Raw genomic sequence first — 25,680 nt, forward strand, 5'->3', positions numbered from 1 at the left:
CATTTTTTGCTAAGTAATTTTCCCCCATTTCGTCTCTTCCTTCCCTAAATCCCTAAAACAAAAAACACCTCTTCTCCCAATTCCCAAACCCAAAATCCCTAACATTTTCCCCAATTCCCCTTTTTTTCCCTTATTTTGTTCCCCCATCCCCAAAATCCCTAAATATTTTCCCTTTCCTCTCGTCGACGGTCATATGCTTCATGGGTTTGAAATGGTTAGTTTTTGAGTCCCCTTCAGATTAATGTGTATTTACTGTATTACTTGCCTTTTTTTTGTTTGAAATGGTTTGAAATGGGTTTGATCTCGATGATTATACCCTTGTTTTAAGTAAACCCAATACCGGGTCTGGTGTTTCTGGTGCTGTTTTTAACTTAACCACCACAATTATTGGTGCTGGAATCATGGCTTTACCTGCTACTATGAAGGTTCTGGGGCTTGTTTTAGGGATTTTTTTGATAATCCTGATTGGGATTTTGTCTGAAATTACTGTCGAGATGTTGATTAGGTTTGCGGTTTCTTGTAAAGCTAGATCTTATGGGGAAGTTGTGCAAATTGCAATGGGGAGAACTGCTACTGTAACACCCCGTACCCGAGTCCGTTACCGGAATCGGACACAAGGTGCACACAGACTTAACTATTTTCACAGTCCATTTAGAAATTTCCAGACTAGCTGGTCACTGCGTCACTGTCGCCTTAAAAATCATATCTTGAGTTTCAAAGCTTGAAAATTTGTTTCATAATTTTTCCCTGAAACTAGACTCATATGTCCATCTACAGATTTTTTTCTAGAATTTTTTGTCAAGCCAATTAGTACAGTTTATTAGTTAAAATCTCCCCTATTCCAGGGTTCGACTACACTGACCTTCGTGCGTTACGAATTGAATATCTCCTTGTACAGGGCTTTAATACTGATGCCGTTAGTTTCTATAGAAACTAAACTCAGAGAGGAATCTATACATATATGGCATGACTCCTAATTATCTCTGGTTAATTTACAATGAATTTCCAAAGTCGGAACAGGGGATCCAGAAACTGTTCTGGCCCTGTTTCACGAGAACTTTAATATCTCTTAACATATAACTCATATGACCGTTTCGTTTCTTCCATATGAAAGTAGATTCATCAAAGTTCATTTACATAATTTATTCACTATTTAATACCATTCCTACTATTTTAGTGATTTTCACATCCACATCACTGCTGCTGTCAGCATCTGCCTTTAAGGTAGGCTTTACCTATTTCATGATTTCCATGATTCAATTGGCCCTTTTTGCATACATAGCACAAAGTGTGATCATGATTAACCATTCCAATGGCTAATCGTTTCAAAACAATTCCATACCTCATAATGATCAACATACAAACGATTATGGTACTCTGCTAAAAACGTATATAAGCCATTTTCGCATGGCTATCCAAGTTTACACAAAACCGAAAGGTACATGACCTTCAACAAAAGGGTAGTCCTATACATGCCATTTCAAAGTTCAACCAAAATTGTACCAAAATGGGGCTTTGATAGTGTGGGAGACTTGACTTCCAAAATCCCGAGTCCGATAGTGACGAGCCAAAATCTATAAACAAAGAAACAGAAAAAACGAAATAAGCAATTTATGCTTAGTAAGTTTGAGCAAGAAATTCCAGCACAACAAAAGCATAGCATTCATAAAGCTAACGGATAATTTCATATGCACAAATTCTCAATATCCTACTCATTTCACATTCCAACCCCTATGTTCATACATAAGGGATCATCTTAGCCGAATACCGGAAACTCATTACTCGACTGAGCGAATATTATTCGAAGGGAATCAACTAATTCAAGCACATACGAACATAACTCATTGCTGGAATTTTTCAAGCGTATTAACTGAAAATTTTACAGCAAGATCGCTCATTCTCGAATCACGTACCTTCGGAATTTAACCGGATATAATGACTCGCTCAAATGCCTTCGGGACGAAGCCCGGTTATAGTGACTCGCACGAATGCCTTCGGGACTTAACCCGGGTTTAGTGACTTGCACAAATGCCTTCGGGCTTAGCCCGGATTTATTAACTCGCACGAATGCCTTCGGATCCTAGTCCGGATATAGTTACTTAGCACAAAGCCTTCGGGACTTAGCCCGGTCATCATTCGAATAACCGAGCACAATTATCAATAAATTATGACACATTCGTATTTCATTTTCATTAGCAAAACTCAAACACAAGGCACTTTTCACACTTGCAATTTCGGCTCAATAGCCACACACAAAGAGCATGATTTTAATTTGCTTTAAACATGATCTAATCAATTCAGAATTTAAGCTCTATTACTCAAGAACTTACCTAGGATGTCGTCGAACGATTTCAATGGCTATTCGACCACTTTTTCCTTCCCTTTGTCGGATCTAGTTCCCCTTTGCTCTTGAGCTTAATTTAACAAATAAATCGATTTAATCATTTGAGCATCGAAAGAGGAATACAAGGTACTTAGCCAATATATACTCATTAGGCATCAAAGTCGCATGTGTACGAAATCATGAATCGAACTCAACACATTAGTTAAAATTCCTCTTAGCTGAATTTTCTAAGCCAAGAATAGGTATCAATATGCTTGCCTCTAACCGAATGCATGCACACCAATTTCCCCTCATGTGGCCGAATATGCATGTCCATGTTGAGGCCAATTATACACTTAATACCACACAAAAACAGCATACGTTTTACTAACTAACGCATTACATATCGTAGCTCAATACACATCTCTCATTTACTTCATAACCGAAACATCATCACAAGCAAATATACACCTTGAAATAGTATATATGTCATACCAATACATCATGTACAAACATATATACATATATATATGCTAGAGCCGAATCTCAAGTTGATTGTAACTAAACATGAACATAATTTCAAAACACAAATCTTACTTTCCATGCAATGAGCATAAATCACACTTTTGGATGTACCATGGCGAATACATCACAACACCATAATTTTGGTCATGATTAAACAAAGAACTTAATGTCTTACTCAAAAATACTAAAAAGAAAGTCCAAGAGCCATCAATCCACCATCACATATATCATTAGCAAGCTTCATATTTAACATGCAATGGCATTAACACAAAATCCACCTTGGCCAAATACCATCCCCATGATATAACAAAGGTTTGAACCATGGGCTAACAAGAGCATCAAGCTATCAACTAAAAACATGCATGAATCTCATGGCACAACCTCAAACATACCTTAATCTTGATGCAAGTATAGCCAAACCTCTTCCTAATCCTCTTCCAAACCAAGCATGAAGCAAAATTCCTCCTTCCCTCTAGTATTTTCGGTCAAGAGAGAATGAAAATGGATGAACAAATTTTTTCTTTTCTCTTCCTCAATACACAGCAATGGGGCATGCATGAGACCATTTTTTCTTTTTCCATTTCTTTATTACCCATGCTCATTAATTTATTTTTTCACCCATGATTCACCAACAAAACATGTCTATGACATGTTTTGCCCATATTCTTTGTCATGGCGGCCATCACTTGTAAAAAGAGGGTATTTGACATGCAAGGCCATTGTTTTGCATGCATGCTTTAATTAGTCATCACACATTTCCCATCATACTTTCAAAGTTTTCTACTAGGTCCTTTCTAGTGAAATTCACATTTATAACTCTAAATTAAAGCATCAAAATGTCACACATGAGTTAACACATATTATAGGCATCAAAATAAATATCAAATTATTTTTATGCCTCGGTTTTTGTGGTCCCGAAACCACATTCCGACTAGGGTCGTTTAAAGGCTGTCACAACTCTCCCCCACTTAAGAAATTTTCGTCCCGAAAATCTTACCGTAAATAGATTTGGGTATCGCTCTTTCATAGAGTTCTCGGGTTCCCAAGTAGCTTCTTCTATTCCGTGTTTGAGCCATAATACTTTCACTAGCGGAACCCTTTTGTTTCGCAACTCTTTTACTTCACGAGCTAGGATACGAATCGGTTCTTCTTCATAACTCATATCGGCTTGAATTTCAACCTCTGATGGACTAATTACGTGCGATGGATCAGATCTATAGCGTCGAAGCATTGAAACATGGAAGACGTTGTGAATCTTTTCGAGTTCAGGGGGCAAAATCAAACGATACGCAACTGGGCCAACTCGTTCAGAGATTTCGTACGGCCCAATGAATCTCGGGCTCAACTTGCCCTTACGGCCTAAATTTGAGTATCTTTTTCCAAGGCGAAACTTTAAGAAACACTTTATCTCCCACCTGATACTCAATGTCCTTTCGTTTCAAATCCGCGTACGATTTCTGACGATCTGTGGCCGCCTTCAGACTTTCACGGATTACCTTTACCTTCTGTTCAGCATCTTTAATCAAATCCACTCCGAAAATTTTGTTTTCACCAAGCTCGGTCCAAAACAATGGTGTACGGCATTTACGCCCATACAAAGCCTCGTAAGGTGCCATCTTAATACTTGATTGAAAACTATTGTTGTAAGCGAATTCAATCAAAGGTAGATACCGTTCCCATGAACCACTGAATTCGAGGATGCAACATCTCAACATATCCTCAAGTATCTCAATTATCCGCCGGATTGACCATCGGTTTGAGGGTGAAAGGCGGTCTTGAAATGCAACTTGGTACCCAAAGCTTCTTGCAATTTCTTCCAAAATCGCGAGGTGAACCTCGGATCTCTATCCGACACAATAGAAATCGGTACCCGTGTAATCTCACAATCGAGAAACGTACAATTCAGCTAGTTTATCCAATGAAAATCCGACGCATACAGGATAAAATGAGCCGACTTAGTCGGTCTATCAACAAAGAACCCAAATCGCATCCTTCTTACTTGTCGACAATGGCGGTCCGGACACAAAGTCCATTGTGACTCGATCCCATTTCCACTCGGTATCGTAATCGGTGAAGTAATCTCAAGGCACTTGATGTTCCGCTTTCACTTGTTGACATATTAAACATCTCAAACAAAGTCGGAGATGTCTCGCTTCATACCATGCCACCAAAACCGACGTTTCAAATCGTTGTACATCTTCGTACTCCCCGAGTGGATTGCCATTCGGCTACAATGGGCTTCGTTCAGAATTATCGAAATAAGTTCCGAATTCTTTGGAACACACAGACGGCTTCTGAACCTCAAACAATAGTCATCATCAATTTGAAACTCTGATTCCTTGTTCGGAACACACTCAGCCCGTTTTGCAACCAACTCATCGTCGACTTTCTGAGCTTCACGAATTTGATGAGTCAATAATGGTTTGGCCTTTAATTCGGCTACTAACACATTTTCGGGTAGAATAGACAAGTGTACATTCATTGCTCGTAAAGCAAACAGTGATTTTCGGCTCAAGGCGTCCGCAACCACATTAGCCTTTCCCGGGTGATAATCAATGACAAGCTCATAATCTTTTAACAACTCGAGCCAACATCTTTGTCGCAGATTTAAGTCTCTTTGAGTCATCAAATATTTGAGACTTTTGTGATCCAAATACACATGGCACTTCTCACTAAATAAGTAATGTCGCTATATCTTTAAGGCGAATACGATGGCGTAATTCGAGATCATGGGTCGGATAATTTTTCTCATGTGGCTTTAATTGTCTCGACGATAGGCCACAACTCGACCTTCTTGCATCGATGCGCAACCTAACCCAAGTAGGGAGGCGTCACTATAGATGACAAACTCTTTGCCGATTCGGGTCAGTACTAGTAATCGGAGCTTCCGTCAAATGAGTTTTCAATTGGTCGAAACTTTTCGACACTTTTTCGTCCATTCAAACTTGACATCTTTCTCAGCGGTTTAAGTCATGGGTGTGGCTATCATCGAGAATCCTTTTACAAACCGTCGGTAGTAACCTAAGTCCCAAAAGCTCCGAACCTCGAGAATATTTCTCGAGGCTTCCAGTTAAGTATGGCTGAAATTTTACTCGGTCGACTCGAATACCGATCTGAGATACCACATGGCCCAAGAAGCTAACCTCGCTAACCGTAACTCACACTTGCTGAACTTAGCATATAGTCGCTTATCCGTAAAATTTGCAACACTAATCTCGGTGCTCCGCATGTTCGGTCTCATGTCTTGAATAGACCAAGATGTCGTCAATGAACACAACTACGAACCGATCCAAATACGGTCTGAAGATCCGATTCATCAAATCCATAAATACCGCAGGGGCATTAGTGAGCCCAAACGGCATCACTAAGAACTCGTAGTGACCATATCTTGTTCTGAAGGCAGTTTTGGGTATATCCGAATCTCGGATTCAAGAATCGATAATAGCTCGATCTCAAATCTATTTTGAGAACACCGAGGCTCCTTCAGTTGATCGAACAAATCATCGATCTGTGATAACGGATATTTGTTCTTTATTGTCACCTTATTAAGTCGACGATAGTCGATGCACAACCTCATGGTTCCGTCTTTCTTTTCACAAACAACACGGTGCACCCAAGGTGAAAAACTCAGGCGAGCAAAACCTCTATCCACCAACTCTTGCAATCGAGCTTTCAACTCCTTTAATTCCGTTGGTGCCATATGATACGGAGCTATCGAAATCGATGTGGTCCCAGGTACAAGCTTAATACCAAACTCTATCTCCCGAACAGGTGGCAAACCCGGTAATTCTTCGGGAAAAACATCCGGGTAATCACAAACCACCGGCACATATTCGGGTTTTATTTCTAACTCCTTATCACCAAGTACATATGCAAGGTATGCTTCGCACCCCTTTCTTACATATTTTTGGGCCAACATTGATGATATTATAGCTGGCAACCCCTTTAAGTCCGTAGACTCAACTCGGATCATCTCGTTATTTGCGCACCTCAAATCAGTAGTCTTGCTTTTGCAATTCACAACCGCATCATGCACGGTCAACCAATCCAACCCAAGAATAACATCAAATTCATCGAACGGCAAAAGCATCAAGTCTGCCGGAAAACAGGAACCTCGAATTACTAGGGGACATTTCTTACACACTTTGTCGACCAGCACGTAACGACCCAAGGGATTTGACACCTGAATTACGAACTCAGTAGACTCAATAGGTAAAGTCTTACTGGATGCTAAGGTTTCGCATATATAAGAATGAGTAGAACCAGGGTCAATCAAAGCAATCACATTAGTATCAAAGAGAGTGAAAGTACCAAGAATAACATCCGGAGAGGAAGCATCCTCGCGTGCGGATAGCATAAGCCCTAGCAGAGCGCGAGCCTCGGATCTGGTCATAACATCTCTAGATCCTCTCGACCACCACTAGCATTGCCCGTATTTACGGGCGGTCTACCTCGGCGATGGTAGCACCCGTTTCCCACTCGATCTACATTCTGCTCGCACAACCTCGGGCAATCTTTAATGAAGTGGTCAACTGATCCGCACTTGTAACAGAGCGGTCATGGAATCTACAACTTCGAATGCCATTTGCCACAATCGGCACTCCGTTCTCTCTCGACGATCATTTCCACCATCGGCGATCGAAGTGACTCGTGTGGTCACAGGGGTCGATCGCGATCTCGTCTAGAAAAGCCCGAAGTGTCTCTAGACCGGCCTAAGCCATCTCTAAATTTCTTTGATGATCGTGGGAAGGGCTTCCCGAAGACCTCTTCTGAAACTCCTTGCTCCCACTCCACTTTTTTTTCTCCATCTTGAGCTCCTCGGCTTTGCACGCCGCTCGACAAGAGCCACAAACTCTCGGATTTCCAAAATGCCAACATACAGCTTTATATCATCATTCAGTCCATCTTGAGCGTTTACACATCACGCCTTCAAGAAATGCATTCCGCAGCAGATTGGTGAGCCTCACAAATTTTCGTTCATAGTCGGTGAACCGACATGGAACCTTGTTTAAGTTCGAGAAATTCCTTCCGCTTTTGATCCATAAATCTCGATGATATACTTTTTCGAAACTCGGTTTGGAAAAACTCCCAAGTTACTTGCTCTCGCGGCAGTAAGTCGAGTACACCACCAATAGTAGGCGTAATCACGTAGCAAGGAGATAGTACACTTTAGGCATTCATCGGTGTACAAGATAGCTCATCGAGTACCGTGATAGTGTTGTCCAACCAAAATTCAGCTTGCTCGGCATCGTCGCTATCCGTAGCTTTAAATTCAGTAGCCCCATGTTTTCGGATTTTGTCAACTGGGGGCTTATTTGACCTTATTTGGTCAGTTACCCGAGGCATTGTAGGTGCGGGGGTCGTATGAGTCGGGAATGGAGGTTGTGGAACAGCCGTGTTAGTTCGAATGTATTGGTTGAACCAATCATTCATCACGCTATAGAAAGCTTGCCTAGCCTCATCATTCGGATTGCTAGCAACAGGTTGAGAGTCCGCCGGCGCTGTCCCTTGTGCGGGAGCAGGCGCCACACTCTCCACATCATCAGCTATCGCTCGGTTGGGATCGGGATCCATTACTATAATTAAACACAAATTCAAACGTCAGAAATCACCACACTATCAATTAATCACATAATGGCATGTATAGCTAGACCCAAACGTATTACGGTAGTCCTAGAATCGACTAAACCGTAGCTCTGATACCAATAAAATTGTAACACCCCGTACCCGAGTCCGTTACCGGAATCGGACACAAGGTGCACACAGACTTAACTATTTTCACAGTCCATTTAGAAATTTCCAGACTAGCTGGTCACTGCGTCACTGTTGCCTTAAAAATCATATCTTGAGTTTCAAAGCTCGAAAATTTGTTTTGTAATTTTTCCTTGAAACTAGACTCATATGTCCATCTACAGATTTTTTTCTAGAATTTTTTGTTGAGCCAATTAGTACAGTTTATTAGTTAAAGTCTCCCCTATTCCAGGGTTCGACTACACTGACCTTCGTGCGTTACGAATTGAATATCTCCTTGTACAGGGCTTTAATACTGATGCCGTTAGCTTCTATAGAAACTAGACTCAGATAGGAATCTATACATATATGGCATGACTCCTAATTATCTCTGGTTAATTTACAATGAATTTCCAAAGTCGGAACAGGGGATCCAGAAACCGTTCTGGCCCTATTTCACGAGAACTTTAATATCTCTTAACATATAACTCATATGACCGTTTCGTTTCTTCCATATGAAAGTAGATTCATCAAAGTTAATTTACATAATTTATTCACTATTTAATACCATTCCTACTATTTTTAGTGATTTTTCACATCCACATCACTACTGCTGTCAGCATCTGCCTTTAAGGTGGGCTTTACCTATTTCATGATTTCCATGATTCAATTGGCCCTTTTTGCATACATAGCACAAAGTGTGATCATGATTAACCATTCCAATGGCTAATCGTTTCAAAACAATTCCATACCTCATAATGATCAACATACAAACGATTATGGTACTATGCTAAAAACGTATATAAGCCATTTTCGCATGGTTATCCAAGTTTACACAAAACCGAAAGGTACATGACCTTCAACAAAAGGGTAGTCCTATACATGCCATTTCAAAGTTCGACCAAAATTGTACCAAAATGGGGGCTTTGATAGTGTGGGAGACTTCGACTTCCAAAAATCCCGAGTCCGATAGCTGACGAGCCAAAATCTATAAACAAAGAAACAGAGAAAACGAAATAAGCAATTTATGCTTAGTAAGTTTGAGCAAGAAATTCCAGCACAACAAAAGCATAGCATTCATAAAGCTAACGGATAATTTCATATGCACAAATTCTCAATATCCTACTCATTTCACATTCCAACCCCTATGTTCATACATAAGGGATCATCTTAGCCGAATACCGGAAACTCATTACTCGACTGAGCGAATATTATTCGAAGGGAATCAACTAATTCAAGCACATACGAACATACCTCATTGCTGGAATTTTTCAAGCGTATTAACTGAAAATTTTACAGCAAGATCGCTCATTCTCGAATCACGTACCTTCAGAATTTAACCGGATATAACGACTCGCTCAAATGCCTTCGGGACGAAGCCCGGTTATAGTGACTCGCACGAATGCCTTCGGGACTTAACCCGGGTTTAGTGACTTGCACAAATGCCTTCGGGCTTAGCCCGGATTTATTAACTCGCACGAATGCCTTCGGATCCTAGTCCGGATATAGTTACTTAGCACAAAGCCTTGGGACTTAGCCCGGACATCATTCAATAACCGAGCACAATTATCAATAAATTATGACACATTCAGTATTTCATTTTCATTAGCAAAACCCAAACACAAGGCACTTTTCACACTTGCAATTTCGGCTCAATAGCCACACACAAAGAGCATGATTTTAATTTGCTTTAAACATGATCTAATCAATTCGAATTTAAGCTCTATTACTCAAGAACTTACCTAGGATGTCGTCGAACGATTTCAATGGCTATTCGACCACTTTTTCCTTCCCTTTGTCGGATCTAGTTCCCCTTTGCTCTTGAGCTTAATTTAACAAATAAATCGATCTAATCATTTGAGCATCGAAAGAGGAATACAAGGTACTTAGCCAATATATATACTCATTAGGCATCAAAGTCGCATGTGTACGAAATCATGAATCGAACTCAACACATTAGTTAATATTCCTCTTAGTCGAATTTTCTAAGCCAAGAATAGGTATCAATATGCTTGCCTCTAACCGAATGCATGCACACCAATTTCCCTCATGTGGCGAATATGCATGTCCATGTTGAGGCCAATTATACACTTAATACCACACAAAAACAGCATACATTTTACTAACTAACGCATTACATATCGTAGCTCAATACACATCTCTCATTTACTTCATAACCAAACATCATCACAAGCAAATATACACCTTGAAATAGTATATATGTCATACCAATACATCATGTACAAACATATATACATATATATATGCTAGAGCCGAATCTCAAGTTGATTGTAACTAAACATGAACATAATTTCAAAACACAAATCTTACTTTCCATGCAATGAGCATAAATCACACTTTTGGATGTACCATGGCGAATACATCACAACACCATAATTTTGGTCATGATTAAACAAAGAACTTAATGTCTTACTCAAAAATACTAAAAAGAAAGTCCAAGAGCCATCAATCCACCATCACATATATCATTAGCAAGCTTCATATTTAACATGCAATGGCATTAACACAAAATCCACCTTGGCCAAATACCATCCCCATGATATAACAAAGGTTTGAACCATGGGCTAACAAGAGCATCAAGCTATCAACTAAAAACATGCATGAATCTCATGGCACAACCTCAAACATACCTTAATCTTGATGCAAGTATAGCCAAACCTCTTCCTAATCCTCTTCCAAACCAAGCATGAAGCAAAATTCCTCCTTCCCTCTAGTATTTTCGGTCAAGAGAGAATGAAAAATGGATGAACAAATTTTTTTCTTTTCTCTTCCTCAATACACGACAATGGGGCATGCATGAGACCATTTTTTTCTTTTTCCATTTCTTTATTACCCATGCTCATTAATTTATTTTTTTCACCCATGATTCACCAACAAAACATGTCTATGACATGTTTTGCCCATATTTCTTTGTCATGGCCAGCCATCACTTGTAAAAAGAGGGGTATTTGACATGCAAGGCCATTGTTTTGCATGCATGCTTTAATTAGTCATCACACATTCCCCCATCATACTTTCAAAGTTTTCTACTAGGTCCTTTCTAGTGAAATTCACATTTATAACTCTAAATTAAAGCATCAAAAATGTCACACATGAGTTAACACATATTATAAGCATCAAAATAAATATCAAATTATTTTTATGCCTCGGTTTTTTTGTGGTCCCGAAACCACATTCTGACTAGGGTCGTTTTAAGGCTGTCACAGCTATGGTTTTGTCTGAGATTTGCATAATTGTCTACAATGCAGGTGTCCTGATAGTTTAATAAATCTAGGAACTAATAAATAGCCTTTCGTCCTAAATTCAAAAGTCCACGATATTACGTAACATTTTATATTATTGGTTTTGGTTTTGGTTTTGGTTTTGGTTTTAATAAATCAACTATGTTATGTCCACGATATTATTTGATTATTATGGGTGATGTTATGTCAACACTGCAGGTGTCCTGATAGTTTATTTGATTATTTTATATTATTCGTCCTAAGTTATTGGTTTTGGTTGTTATAGTTGTTTTTCTTGCTCAACTTTGCGTGTTAGATAGGATTGATTCATTGAGCATGACTTCGGCTGCTTCGGTAGCTCTCGCTGTTGTTTTCGTTGTGGTTTGCTTTGCTGTTGCATTCATTAAGCTTATTGAAGGGAAGATAGAGGCTCCAAGGATGAGCCCAGATTTTGGATCGAAAATGGCAATTTTGGATTTACTAGTAGTTATCCCTATTATGACTAATGCATATGTTTGCCATTTCAATGTTCAACCTATATACAATGAGCTCAAGGGCGATATCCTCAAAAGATGAATCGGTGGGAGGATCACAATCGCTTTTTGTGTTGTGGCCTATGCCCGAACAAAGAATATCGTGGTATTTGCTCTTCGGAAAGGACATCAAGGTGATGTTTTGACCAATTTTGATAGGAATCTGGGAATTCGTTTTAGCACTGCTTTGACTTATACCAAATTGCTGGCTGTTTTTTTTTAATCATTTTATTTGTTTATTCCCACCTGTTATTAGCAAATATAATTAATATTATGCCAATCATTAAATGTTGTTTATTTTAGAACTCATTTGATTTTTTGTCGACCAGAAACAGACTTCTGTTCTTCAAATGCAATGAGTAGGGAAGTCTCTCGACATTATTAGAGATCAATCCCAAGCATCTCTAAATAAACCCTCAAGAAAACATTTCCAATTCAATCAAGGTAAACATTGTCTTCCCTAACATTTATGTTTCTTTCAACATGTTTTTCCTTTTATGTTTTCAATGTTTAATTAACATTTAATTACATTCCTAAATTTTTAATGTTTTTCCTAACATTTAATTAACATTTTAATTACATTCCTAAATTTTTAAGCTTATTTCATCCACTCTTTCTTGTGTTTTGTCTCGATTTGGCTTCCTTCGTTAAGTTTCCTGTGGAAGCTTACTTATCTTTTATTTTCAAGAAACAGATTTAGGTAATGGAAGATGTATGCCTGTGTGTTTGTGTCACTATATATGTATGTATTTGGTCTAGATGAAAGCTTTACTCCAGTTTTGAAATATAGACCAAGTTTTGCATACATTGATCAATTTCTGGCTCTTTTCCTTTGAATACATGGTTCTCTTGATACTAAATACTCAGGTACTTTCTGCATATTCTGTGATTCTTATTAGACAAGTTATATATCAACAATTATGTTAGTTTCCATCAAGGCCTCTGTAAACATAAAGTTGGTATTCTGGTTAGGAGAAGTTAATGTTTATGAGTTTTGTGGAGTATGATTCTGCACATGCAAAGTTGGTTTGTTTCAAGCTGTGCATTTTCATGTTTACATAATAATGGTGATTCCGTTTTGGTTTTTTAGATGTTCTTTTGGTCTATTTTCATGTTTCTATCCAAGTTATGTGTTTAGTGTGGACTTAGATTGATTTAAGAGTTTAATGCTGTCTTGTTGCTCACGTTTTATATAAAAAAATTGTTATATTTTGTTTGAAAATGCTTTTCAATTTCTAATTATAAAATGAGATGTTGATTGAAGGTAATAAATATTATGGTGAAGGAAGAAAATGGCACTGATAATGGTATTTAGAATGGCAAGCTTATATTGGATATAGTAAATTGCAGTAAGACTCAATATATTATGATGTTTTTCATGGTCATTGGCAAATTCCAGTTGATTGGGGTTGAAGCAATTGATTTTAATATTTAATATTTAATATTTTTAAACGTCTTTAAAAGTTATAACTAATTTTTATCAAAATAGTATTAATTATTATTTGAAGTATGAATAAGTATGAATAAGAACACGTGATAATCGTGTCTTCTTGAGTAGTTCTGTCATCACATCCTTAAGTTTCCTTTGTCCCATTGATGATAAGTGTGCTTTCTATACAAATGCGCTTTTGCAGATTTTGCCGAGGTGTACAGCTTCATTTATCGCTTCTCGCTCCTCCTGTAAGTATTTGTTCAACTGAAGTCGCCATTTAATCTTCAATTAAAATTTGGTACCGATATAGATAAAGTTTTTATATTTGCTTAAACTGAAATATATTTGGTGCTACTCTTATAATCTTACATCTGTTGTAGGTACTATCGAGCACCAAATAATATTTGGTGCAACTAAATACACCACGACCATTGACATTTGTTCTAGGTACGCATGTTTTTTGCTAAATTTTTTTCCTTATTTCTATGCATTTTCACTTTAAATTACTTAACAAATATTACTTTTTGGACTCCACCTGCTTGTCTTGCTGGTGAGAGTGGAGTAGACCAGGTACGTTTTATTAAGGTACGTTTTAAATATTTTAAAGATTCAAAGTATATAGGCTGGAAACCTGACCTTATAGTATTAATTATTTGAAGTATGAATAAGTATGAATTAATTTTATTACCACATATGTAGCTTGCTTGCCCATTATAATTACAACAATAGCTGACCTTCTCTCCAACCTTATTTTAAATATTTTAAATATTTTAAATATTTAAATATTTTGGTTATTTAGATGTTCTTTTGGTCTGTTTTCATGTTTCTATCCAACTTATGTGTTTAGTGTGGACTTAGATTGATTTAAGAGTTTAATGATGTCTTGTTGCTCACGTTTTATATAATAAAATTGTTATATTTTGGTTATTTAGATGTTCTTTTGGTCTGTTTTCATGTTTCTATCCAACTTATGTGTTTAGTGTGGACTTAGATTGATTTAAGAGTTTAATGCTATCTTGTTGCTCACGTTTTATATAATAAAATTGTTATATTTTGGTTATTTAGATGTTCTTTTGGTCTGTTTTCATGTTTCTATCCAACTTATGTGTTTAGTGTGGACTTAGATTGATTTAAGAGTTTATTGCTGTCTTGTTGCTCACGTTTTATATTGTTGAATTCCTCTATTCATTTTCTTTCAGTTATGTGAAGAAATTGGCTGTGCTTTGACTGCTTTCTTATCCATTTGTTATTATTTTTTATTGTTTGAATTGGAATTGTCCTGGGGTAGTTCTACATTTATTTGTCTGGTACTGAATGTTAAAAACTGCATTTACTGTTCTGCATCCTGGAAAGGGACCTTCTAAGTTTTGAGTTTACTGGGCTGTTGTTTGGTTTTTCAATCTCTGCAGTAAAACCAGGTTAAGATGAATTTACAGTTTTATTGACATTATGTTCTATTTCACCATTCTTGAAATTATGTGAAGATTCTTTCTAATTTTCTCCTCGGCTGTCTCTAGAGTCTAGCCTATTATTGATTTTTCCTTTTCATGCATTTTGAATCAAATAAAAGAATTTTAGCATGCAAGAAAAAGACACTTTACTTGCTTGCGAGAGTAATTTTTCATGGTCTTTTGGGAACCTACACATTGGGTTGTTAACCTGTTCATGTCTAGTTCTGTGTGAATCATTTTATCCTCACTTGTTTCCTGTTGGATTCTTTTTAGTTTCATACCCTCCATACTACCAAAAGGAAGTGCTCGTGAGACAAAGTCAAAATTCTAAGATATTTTTTCATTATAAAGTTTTGTTCACCAAACCTAGAACTTAATAAAATGATGGTTGTGAAATTTTATAAAAATGTTCCTGAAATGTTGGTAATGAACCAAAAAGAAGAGAATTGCCTGCCATGCTGAAAATTCTTGATGAGAGTCAAGAGAACAAGAGGTGGCTGTTGTCCTTAAACGAAATTGTTAGTATTGGAGTTTTTTCTTTTGCTTTCTATCTTTAGAATATTGATATTATTTCCTATGATGCTCTGATTCATGTGTGAGTGGGAATGAGCATGCTAGTATTTGCTTGTACTTATTCTGAAACCTGTTTTCAGATGTAGGATAATGTCTTCGATTTGGGCACTTTAGGAAAGTCAAGGTTTGAAGAAACAGCTGACTGGATTTGCTAATTGTGTTATGTGCCTTGTATTTACAATTTTTTTGCAGAGATGGAAGTCATTTGTATGCTCATAAAAGATTTTGTATTTTTTTGTAGAAATGGTTTGAAAAGATGTGCAGTTTTTCCAGATTTTCTTTGAGGTGTACAGACTTCATTTATCGCTTCTGCTCCTCCTGCAAGTATTGGTTCAACTGAAGCTGCCATTTAATCTTCGAATTAAAATTTGGTACTGATATAGATAAAGTTTTTATATTTTCTTAAACTAAAATATATTTGGTGCTACTCTTATAATCTTACATCTGTTGTAGGTACTATCGAGCACCTGAAATAATATTTGGTGCAACTAAATACACCACAGCCATTGACATTTGTTCTAGGTACGTACAGGCCGTTTAGTTGCTAAATTTTTTTCCTTATTTCTATGCATTTTCAATTTAAATTACTTAACAAATATTACTTTTTGGACTCCACCTCTGCTTGTTTGGTGAGAGTGGAGTAGACCAGTGCACGTTTTATTAAGGTACGTTTTAAATATTTTAAAGATTCAAAGTATATAGGCTGGAAACCTGACCTTATAGTATTAATTATTTGAAGTATGAATAAGTTTGAATTAATTTTATTACCATATATGTAGCTTGCTTGTCCATTATAATTACAACAATAGCTGACCTCCAACCTTATTTTAAATATTTTAAAGATTCAAAGTATATAGGCTGGAAATCTGACGGGTTGCCTTATATCGAGCTGCAAGATATAATGGATCCTCCCTAGGTGTAACAACGCCACGTATGATGAATCTTAAAAATTCAAAAGAATTGAAAAAGTTCTATTGCTATTGAATATTTATATAACCTTAATTTAATTCCAATTTACTTATAAAAATTAAACTACGATTCTTTCTTGATATTATTATATTCAAATTACTATTTTGTTATATTAAACATGTTTGATTTTAATATTTAATATTTTTAAATGTCTTTAAAATTTTGTTATAACTAATTTTTATCAAAATAGTATTATTAATTATTATTTGAAGTATGAATAAGTATGAATAAGTTTTTATATTTTGGTTCAACTTAAGTATTATTTGATTCAACTTAAGTATGAATTAATTTTATTACCATATATGTAGCTTGCTTGTCCATTCCTTATTTTAAATATTTTAAAGATTCAAAGTATATAGGTTTGGAAACTTTGACGGGTTGCCTTATATCGAGTGCAAGATATAATGGATCCTCCTAGATGTAACAACGCCACGTATGATGAATCTTAAAAATTCAAAAAGAATTGAAAAAGTTCTATCACTATTGAATATTTATATAACCTTAATTTATTTCCAATTTACTTATAAAAATTAAACTACGATTCTTTCATGATATTATTATATTCAAATTACTATTTTGTTATATTAAACATGTTTGATTTTAATATTTAATATTTTTAAATGTCTTTAAAATTTTGTTATATTAATAAGATTTCCAAAAAGTTCTATGGAGCTTATAAATAATTCTATTGACCTTAAAAAGAATTAAAAATTTCAACATTGAATGGCCAATTATAAATTATTTTATCAACATAACATTATTGATCATTGTTTAAATATATTATAACTAATTTTTATCAAAATAGTATTAATATTGATCATTACTTAAATAAATTACATAACTCACATAACGTATATAACAACTTACATAACTTAACTAATACATGTAGTTTAATCTAATAATTTCCTTAAAAGCATATAGTTTAAAAGTTCAAATTTCATAACTTACATAATCTACATAACTTACATAAAACATAAATATATATCATATCAAGACTTACATGATAAACAACTTACCCGTGAAACTTATTGCCAACTTTAGACTTCAACAACTACGAAATGGATAGGACTTGGATGAATTTCTCAAGGGCAAGCAACGAGTATCAAAATGGAGTGCAATCTTTTTTAGATTTTGCATTTTACAATTCAAGCCAAGAGAATATGATTCTTTGCCCGTGTAAGAAGTGTGGCAATATCTATTGGCATTATCGTGAAGTTGTCTACGAACATCTAATTGTTGATGGCTTCATTCGGGGGTATAAAAAATGGAATTTACATGGAGAGTGTACAACTAGTGGAGCCTCTTTGACGATTAATTCAGGTTATCCTTATAGTGGTTACCGTCAGCATGTTAGAGAAGATGACATGGAAGGTATGATGCGGGATGCATTTAATATGCGGAGTGAAAGTTTCCAATCATTTCCACCAAACTATGTTGCATCTGATGATTATAATATCGGTGGGAATACTTTTATGGAAACGAGAAGAAGTGTACTAGATGAACAACCGAATGAAGAAGCGGTGAAGTTCTACACGTTACTTGGTGAAATGAATGAAGAACTTTATGAGGGATCAAAATTTTCGAAAATGTTATTCTATATTCGCCTTTTCCACTTAAAATGTTTGGGAGGGTGGACCGGAAACTCTTTGACAATGCTGTTAGAGCTTTTGAGAGAAATGTTCCCATTTGCAAAAATCCCTCAATCATGTAAAGACATGAAGAAAGTGATAAAAGATTTGGGCCTTGGGTACAAAAAAATTCATAGTTGCCCAAATGATTGCATGTTGTATTGGGGTGATCGGAGAAATCAACAGTCTTGTCATGTTTGCGGTAAATCTCGTTGGATGAATAGAGATGCAGAAGATGTTAATGAGGATGAATATGGGCCACAGTCAAGAAGGAAGCTAAACAAGATTTTGCGATATTTCCCGCTAATCCCAAGGCTTCAAAGGCTATTCATGTCGTCAAAGACAGCTGAGTTTATGACGTGGCATCATGATCAACGAACGGATGATGGATTATTAAGGTATCCTGTAGATTCTTTTGCATGGAAATCATTTGACAATAAATTTCCAAGCTTTACAAGTGATCCTCGGAGTGTAAGGCTCGGGTTAGCATCTGACGGATTTAATCCTTTTAATATCATGAGCACCTCGTACAGTACTTGGCCTATGGTCATTGTTCCTTATAATTTGCCTCTATGGCTCTGCATGAAGCAATCTTCTTTGATATTATCTATGATTATCCCCGGAGAGAAAGGCCCCAGAAATGATATTGACATATATCTGCAGCCATTTATTGAAGAGTTAAAACAATTATGGGCGGGTGTTGAGACGTATGGTGTATTGAGAAAGGAGAACTTTTACCTACGTGCTACTTTGATCTGGACAATTAATGATTTCTCGGCATATGCGAATTTATCAGGTTGGAGTACCAAAGGACGTTATGCTTGTCCTTGTTGTGCTGCTCAAACGTGTTTACAGTGGTTATATAATGGGAAGAAGTTCTGCTATATGGGGCATCGTCGGTGGTTAGATGAAAATCATAGATATAGATTTCAGAAGGCTTTATTTGATGATCAAGAGTTGAAAAAAGCTCTGAGCGCACCATTGGATCGAAATGTTATTCATGTTAAAAGATATGGATTTCGATTCACGGAAGTGAATCAACCATCTAACAGGCAAACAAATAGACGATCGAGGGATGAATCTGATGATGAATCTGACGAGGAGGATGACCCTAATGAGGCGGACTTGTGGAAGAAAAGAAGTATTTTTTTTAGTTGCCTTATTAGGAGCATCACATATTACGCCACAATCTTGATGTGATGAATATTGAGAAGAATGTCTGCGAGAACATCATCTGGACAATTTTGAACGTCGATGGTAAATCAAAAGATAATCTTCAAAGTCGACTTGATTTAGTTCACATGGGAATTAGGCGTGATCTTCATCCCCAAGTACTTCCTAATGGAAAATATTGGTTGCTGCCTACAATTTTTGCAATGTCAAAGGAAGAGAAAGAAATGTTCTGCACAGTGTTGAAGGATATAAAGGTTCCGGATGCGTATTCATTAAATATATCTCGATGTGTAAGTCTTAAAGATCGAAGACTATATTCATTAAAATCACATGACTATCACATCCTGATGCAAGATCTACTTCCAGTTGCTTTACGGTGGTTGTATGTCAAAGAAGGTAACGTCTGTATAATTGAGTCATGCAATATAATGAAAGCAATTTGTGGCAAAGTTCGAATGTTGAAGAACTTGAAAAAGTACAAGATCGAGCCGCTTTGACATTATGCAATTTGGAGAAGATCTTTCCACCTTCCTTCTTCACTATTATGGTGCACCTTGCCATTCATCTCCCTCGTGAAGCAATAATTGGTGGGCCGATTTTCTATCATTGGATGTATCCAATTGAAAGGTGCTAATTTATTTCAAAGGCATTCACATTTATACCTATAGTTACCAGTTTTGATAATGTTGTATATGGTGTTTAGGTTCCTAAGCAAATTGAAGTCTTATTGCCGTAACAAGCGTTATCCGGAAGGATCAATTGCTGAAGGCTACTTGGCAGAGGAGTGTATGACATTCTGTTCTAGATATTTAGATGTTGAAACAAGATTGAATAGACCAAGTAGAAATGCTGGACTCAATGATCCTAACTTGGACAAAACTTATTTATTTCAAAGTTATGGAGAACCAATCGGCAAAGTTGAAATTGTAGAATTAGATGACCGATCTTGGATACAAGCACATAGATATGTTCTTTTCCACCACGATGCACTTGAACAATTACGCAAGTAAGTTCTAGAATATGATAAATATTCTTCTTTTTTTGATTTGTTTATTTTTTAACGAATTAAACATGTGTTTAACATAGTGAGTACAAACAAATCTTAAGATCTCGTCCACACTCACGAAGATTACAACATTGCGAGATTAATAGGTTATTCGCAGAATCTTTTCATGAATGGTTAAGCCAAACGGTATGCAACTCAACATTTTGTTGACAAATAATAATGTTTTCTCATAACATTTATAATTACTCAATTTACTTTCGATTCAATAGGTTTGGAGTGGGAATGTCGTTAATGATGAAGTTAAATGGCTTTCCCAAGGTCCGAATCGAGTAGTAAAAAGATATAGTGGCTTCATCATGAATGGATTCAGATTTCATACCAAATATCGCGAGAGATTGAGGAGAACTCAAAATTGTGGAGTAGTTGTTAATTCTTTAATTACAAGTGACGCTAGTGCTAGGGACAGTAATCCTGTCGAGGGAAGTGTGGAGTATTATGGACTTCTAACCGACATTATTGAGTTGGATTATTATGGAAAATGGAAAGTTGTCTTATTTCGATGTGAATGGGCTGATGCTAATACTTGCTCATGAATTAAAATGATCAGTTTGGTTTTATAATGGTGAATTTCTCTCGATTAATTCACACTGGAGAACATTTGATAGACGAGCCGTATGTATTTTCTTCTCAAGTTAAACAAGTTTTTTACTCGAAAGATCCAATTGATGAGGGTTGGTACGTTGTACTCCGAAACACCCCTAGAGACTTGTTTGACATGGGGAATGGAAGTAGAGATGACATCGGTGAAAGATTAGAAACTTTGCCTTTTCCAGAACAAGACTTAGATGAAAATATCCCTAGTACTAGTACATAATTTCAATGGGTTCGTCAGGATGTAGACGAAGATATTTACGATTTATGATGTAGTAAGATTTTATGATTTTTTATTTATATGTAATGTTACAATATTAACATTGGTCATGTTATATAATTTAACTATTTTATATTTACTACTGTTGTTATTTCTTACTAAAATTTTATCTATTTTATGTGTTGCAGGAAAAATGCCTAGAAGAAGATTAAGAGATCTTAGTATTGTACAGAATACTACAAATTCGGAAGAAGTAAGTACTGAACAGCAGACAGTTGTTGGATCTTCAAGCGTGCCGGAGACACTTGACGAGTCTGTGGAAATTCAAAGTAATGTTAAGTTTATTTTACAAATTGTATTAAATTTTATTACTGATTTATTTTTAAATTTCAATATAGTAATAATTTATTATTTTTCAGCTGAAAATGGTGGGACGCTAGAGAAATCGAGGACATACGCTCCTAACAGATTTATATAACTTAAATTCTGTCGAGCGTGTTAAAGTAACTAGAAACAGCCATGGTCAGCCTGTTGGACAAGAAGCTCGACTTTTAGCAGGCTATTTGGGCATTATAGCACGAAATGCCAATATGTTGCCCATCAACTACGAATCATGGCATAACATGCCTGATAGCAATAAAAATCAAGCTCTCTCTAATATTAAGGTAACAAAACGTTAATGTAATTATAATACTTTTGTTTAAGTTTCATTTATATTTACTTCCTAAACTTGTGTTTTTTAGGATAGGTTTGCTTTAGAGGTTTCTGATGCCTATATCAAGAAGGCATTGGGTAAAAAATGGAGAGACAATAAAAGCATTTTGAAAAAAGAATATTTTAAAAAACCCATAAGCCTCGAAGAAAAATTGCAAAATGTCCCACCGGGAATGCTAAGGTACCAATGGGAAGATGCGGTTCGATTTTGGAATTCGAAGAAAGGAGAGGTATTATGTACTTGCAAACTCTTATAAATTTTTTGGTTTATAGTATTTACTATATACGTATATAATTTCATTATGTAGGACCGTGAGCGAGTTGGAACAAGAAGCAGGCAAAAATAAAAATTTACGCACACGGCAGGGTCGAAAAGTTTTGCTTGTGTAGCTCAGGCCGAGGTACTATGCATTTATTAAATCTATCAAGTATTAATAACTTTTTACTATTAAATAATATTTTTACTACTATATTGTAGGAAGCCTCGTCTGGTCAAAAAGTTGGACGCCTTCAACTTTTTGACATTACGCACAGGAAAAAAGATGGAACTCCGATGTCATCTGAGGCTGCAGAAATTATGGTATATTTAGCAAATAAAAATTGATTCATTATAAATATTTATAATATTTAATTATAATGTTTTAATTAAATCGTTTTTATTAGTGTAATTTAAATAATGTTATGTTGTATTTCTTTTATTGTATATTTCGTTTCTAACTCTTTAAGCGATTTATTAGGAGAAACTAAAAGATAAGAAGGCGAGTATGAAGCGGCGCTTCAATCGATAGTTCATTAATTTTGAGGATATTGATAATAGAATTATTAATGAAGTTTTGGGTCCCGAAAGGTATGGTCGGGTTAGATTTCAAGGATCCGTGTTAACTTGACCCAATATTTTGGATCCACTGCACCAATACATGCCTTCCGGAGTCAAAGTCAAGTCAAGTTCGAGGTTAAAAGATTAGATAGTTCAGATACAATCTAGCACAGATGAGCAAATTTCTCAACTTAGAGCGGAGGCAGCAGCTTTTAACATTATAGACATGTTCCAGCATCAGCTTCAGTCTATGATGACTATGTTCCACCAATTTCAAAATCCGCCATCATAGACATGTTTTCTTGTAACTTTTAACATTATTTTAAAAATATTTTGAATATTCATTTCCAATTTATATAATATATTTTTCGTATAATTTTATATTATTTAAATTTGCTTGTTTTGGTTGGGTTGGATTTCATGGTATATTTGTTGTTTTTTATTGAATTTCTTGCAGGAGGGTTGGATATAGGTGTAAAAATACATATTGCAAAACTGGACACATTAGCGGCGTTTTTTAAAAAAGCGCCGCTAAAAGTACAAGTCTATAGCGGCGTTTTTTATAAAAGCGCCGCTAAAGTTCTTGGTCTATAGAGGCTTTTTTTACAGAAGCGCCGCTAAAAGTACAGGTCTATAGCGGCGTTTTTTATAAAAGCGCGGCTAAAAGTACAGGTCTATAGCAGCGTTTTTTATAAAAGCGCCGCTAAAGTTCCTGGTCTTTGGCGGCGCTTTTATAAAAAACGCCGCTAAAGGTCCTGGTCTTTGGCGGCGTTTTTTTAAGAGCGCTGCTAAAGGTCCTGGTCTTTAGCGGCGCTTTTATAAAAACTCCGCGAAGTTTTATGGCGCTGCATATAGCGACATTTTTTGCGGCGCTTGGGAAAGCGCCGCTAATACTTTTAGCGGCGCTTAGAAACGCCCCTAAAGGCAAAAAAAACGCCGCTAAAAGTCTGTTTTCCTGTAGTGTATTACCGTAGTAAGACTGGAACTCCATTGATAAAAGGTCGGATAACTCGAGATGGGATTCAATGTCTTTGTTGTTTCAAGGTCTTCGCTCTCACCGCCTTTGAAGTTCATGCTGGGAGTACCAATCGGAAGCCAGCCGCTAACATAATCTTGGACGACGGTACTAGCAGGTCACTTTCTGATTGTCAACGATAAGTTCGTCTTTCAACAAGTCCTTCTATTGTAGACAACCCTAATTCTAAAATTGCAAAGTTCAATTCAATTGAACATGAGAATGATGAAGCGTGCTCCATTTGTTGCTATGGGGGAGAGTTAATTTGCTGTGAGTATTGCCCTTCACTTTCCACATGAATTGCCTTGGCTTAAACGAAGTTCCGATGGCAACCGGTTTTGCCCATCCTGCTGCTTGTGGAATCTATGGCATTGGGTATTTAAGGAGAAAAGTTTTCGTACTTGTCATCAATGTGAGCTTAAGTTCCATATTGATTGCTTGAGCTTGAAGAGTTACAAAACATGGTATTATTATGTAGCCGAAGTGTAAAAGGTCTTTTATGGTCTGCAAAACTTACAGGAAGCCAATACCGTGGGAAACAATGTGACATGGACATTATTGAAATCGATCATCATGGTGCGGAAAATTACAGAAGTCAAGGGTTGCACTAAAAGTTATGCATGAGTGTTTGAACCAACCAAAAATGATGAGACGGGAAGAGATGTGGTCGAAGATGTGGTTTTCAGCCGAGTCTCAAAGCTGAAACGATTGAATTTCAAAGGATTCTATAGAGTGATTGTGGAGGAAAAGGAGGATGTGGTTTCAAGGGCCACTCGAGGGTGTACTGATAACTGGGTGGTGAAATGCCCTTGTCACCACCGTTTGATTACACACGCCATGATTGTGTCGACTTTTGGTAGATCAAGTTGAAAAGAATCTAGTGAAATTAGGGGTGGAGAAGCTGATTTTGCCTACACTACCTACCACGGTGGATACGTGGGTTAAGTGCTTTGGGTTTACTCGCATGGAAAAGGATGAAATATTAAATCTTTTACGGTATAACTTACTAGATTTCCAGGGAACTATCCTTTGCCAAAAACTATTGGCATAGAAAATTACTTAGATGTATCTTTTATATAATATTTGAAATTATTCATAATCGTACTATAATCAAGTTTCAATATTTAAACTAATATTTGACCGTGTATTCATTTGTTGCAATGTAAAAATATTTGTTGCAATGTAAAACTTGAATTATTATTCTCCAGTGTTTTAAAAAAACGCATTTATATGTTTAAATTTGTTTAACTGTAGGATTATATGATATAGCAAATGTATGGAAATGATAAACTTGTTTTAGATATATCTATATCAGCTATTTACATGTTTTTGATATTTGTTCAAGTAATATTATATAAATGTACCTTTTTTATTAATGCAATTTTATAAATATTTTATTTTTTCCTTGTAGATGAGACTTGCAAATAATTAATAGTAACCTCCAAAAGGAATCTGACATGGTCTTATTTAAATATTTAATGGGTTAATACAAGGAAACTTTAAATATTAAGATGGGTTCAATTTTAGTGAAAAATATGAATTCCTCAAACTTTGTTCAAAATAAATAATGTAAATAGTTAAAATTGATAAATAAAATTAATTTATTTGCTAATTCATATATCAAGGCACTGAATATAACGTCAATGGCGTTGGTAAGGGGCTGGGAATTAATGATTGC

The 25,680-nt window shown here is 36.1% G+C and overlaps 1 protein-coding gene and 1 pseudogene across 1 annotated transcript; both read left to right on the forward strand.

Moving 5' to 3' along the window:
• Positions 1-290: 290 nt before the first annotated feature.
• Positions 291-12,576, forward strand: LOC128280493 (amino acid transporter AVT6E-like; annotated as a pseudogene).
• A 9,341-nt stretch (positions 12,577-21,917) lies between these two features.
• LOC128281996 (uncharacterized) lies at positions 21,918-22,572 on the forward strand. The gene is made up of 3 exons (XM_053020238.1): positions 21,918-22,121; positions 22,200-22,400; positions 22,479-22,572. Exons 1-3 carry the CDS (start codon positions 22,047-22,049, stop codon positions 22,515-22,517), a joined length of 315 nt encoding a protein of 104 aa, XP_052876198.1. The 5' UTR covers positions 21,918-22,046; the 3' UTR covers positions 22,518-22,572.
• The last annotated feature ends 3,108 nt before the right edge of the window (positions 22,573-25,680 follow it).

Source organism: Gossypium arboreum, chromosome 1 (assembly GCF_025698485.1).
Source record: "Gossypium arboreum isolate Shixiya-1 chromosome 1, ASM2569848v2, whole genome shotgun sequence".
NCBI classification, from domain to species: Eukaryota; Viridiplantae; Streptophyta; class Magnoliopsida; order Malvales; family Malvaceae; genus Gossypium; species Gossypium arboreum.

Excerpts from the sequence above, each read along its gene's own strand:
- LOC128281996 (XM_053020238.1), top strand. The coding sequence starts at position 22,047 with ATGTTGCCCATCAACTACGAATCATGGCATAACATGCCTGATAGCAAT. Across the intron at positions 22,122-22,199 it reads AAGCTCTCTCTAATATTAAG|GATAGGTTTGCTTTAGAGGT; the intron begins GTAACAAAACGT and ends TGTGTTTTTTAG. Across the intron at positions 22,401-22,478 it reads GGAATTCGAAGAAAGGAGAG|GACCGTGAGCGAGTTGGAAC; the intron begins GTATTATGTACT and ends TTCATTATGTAG.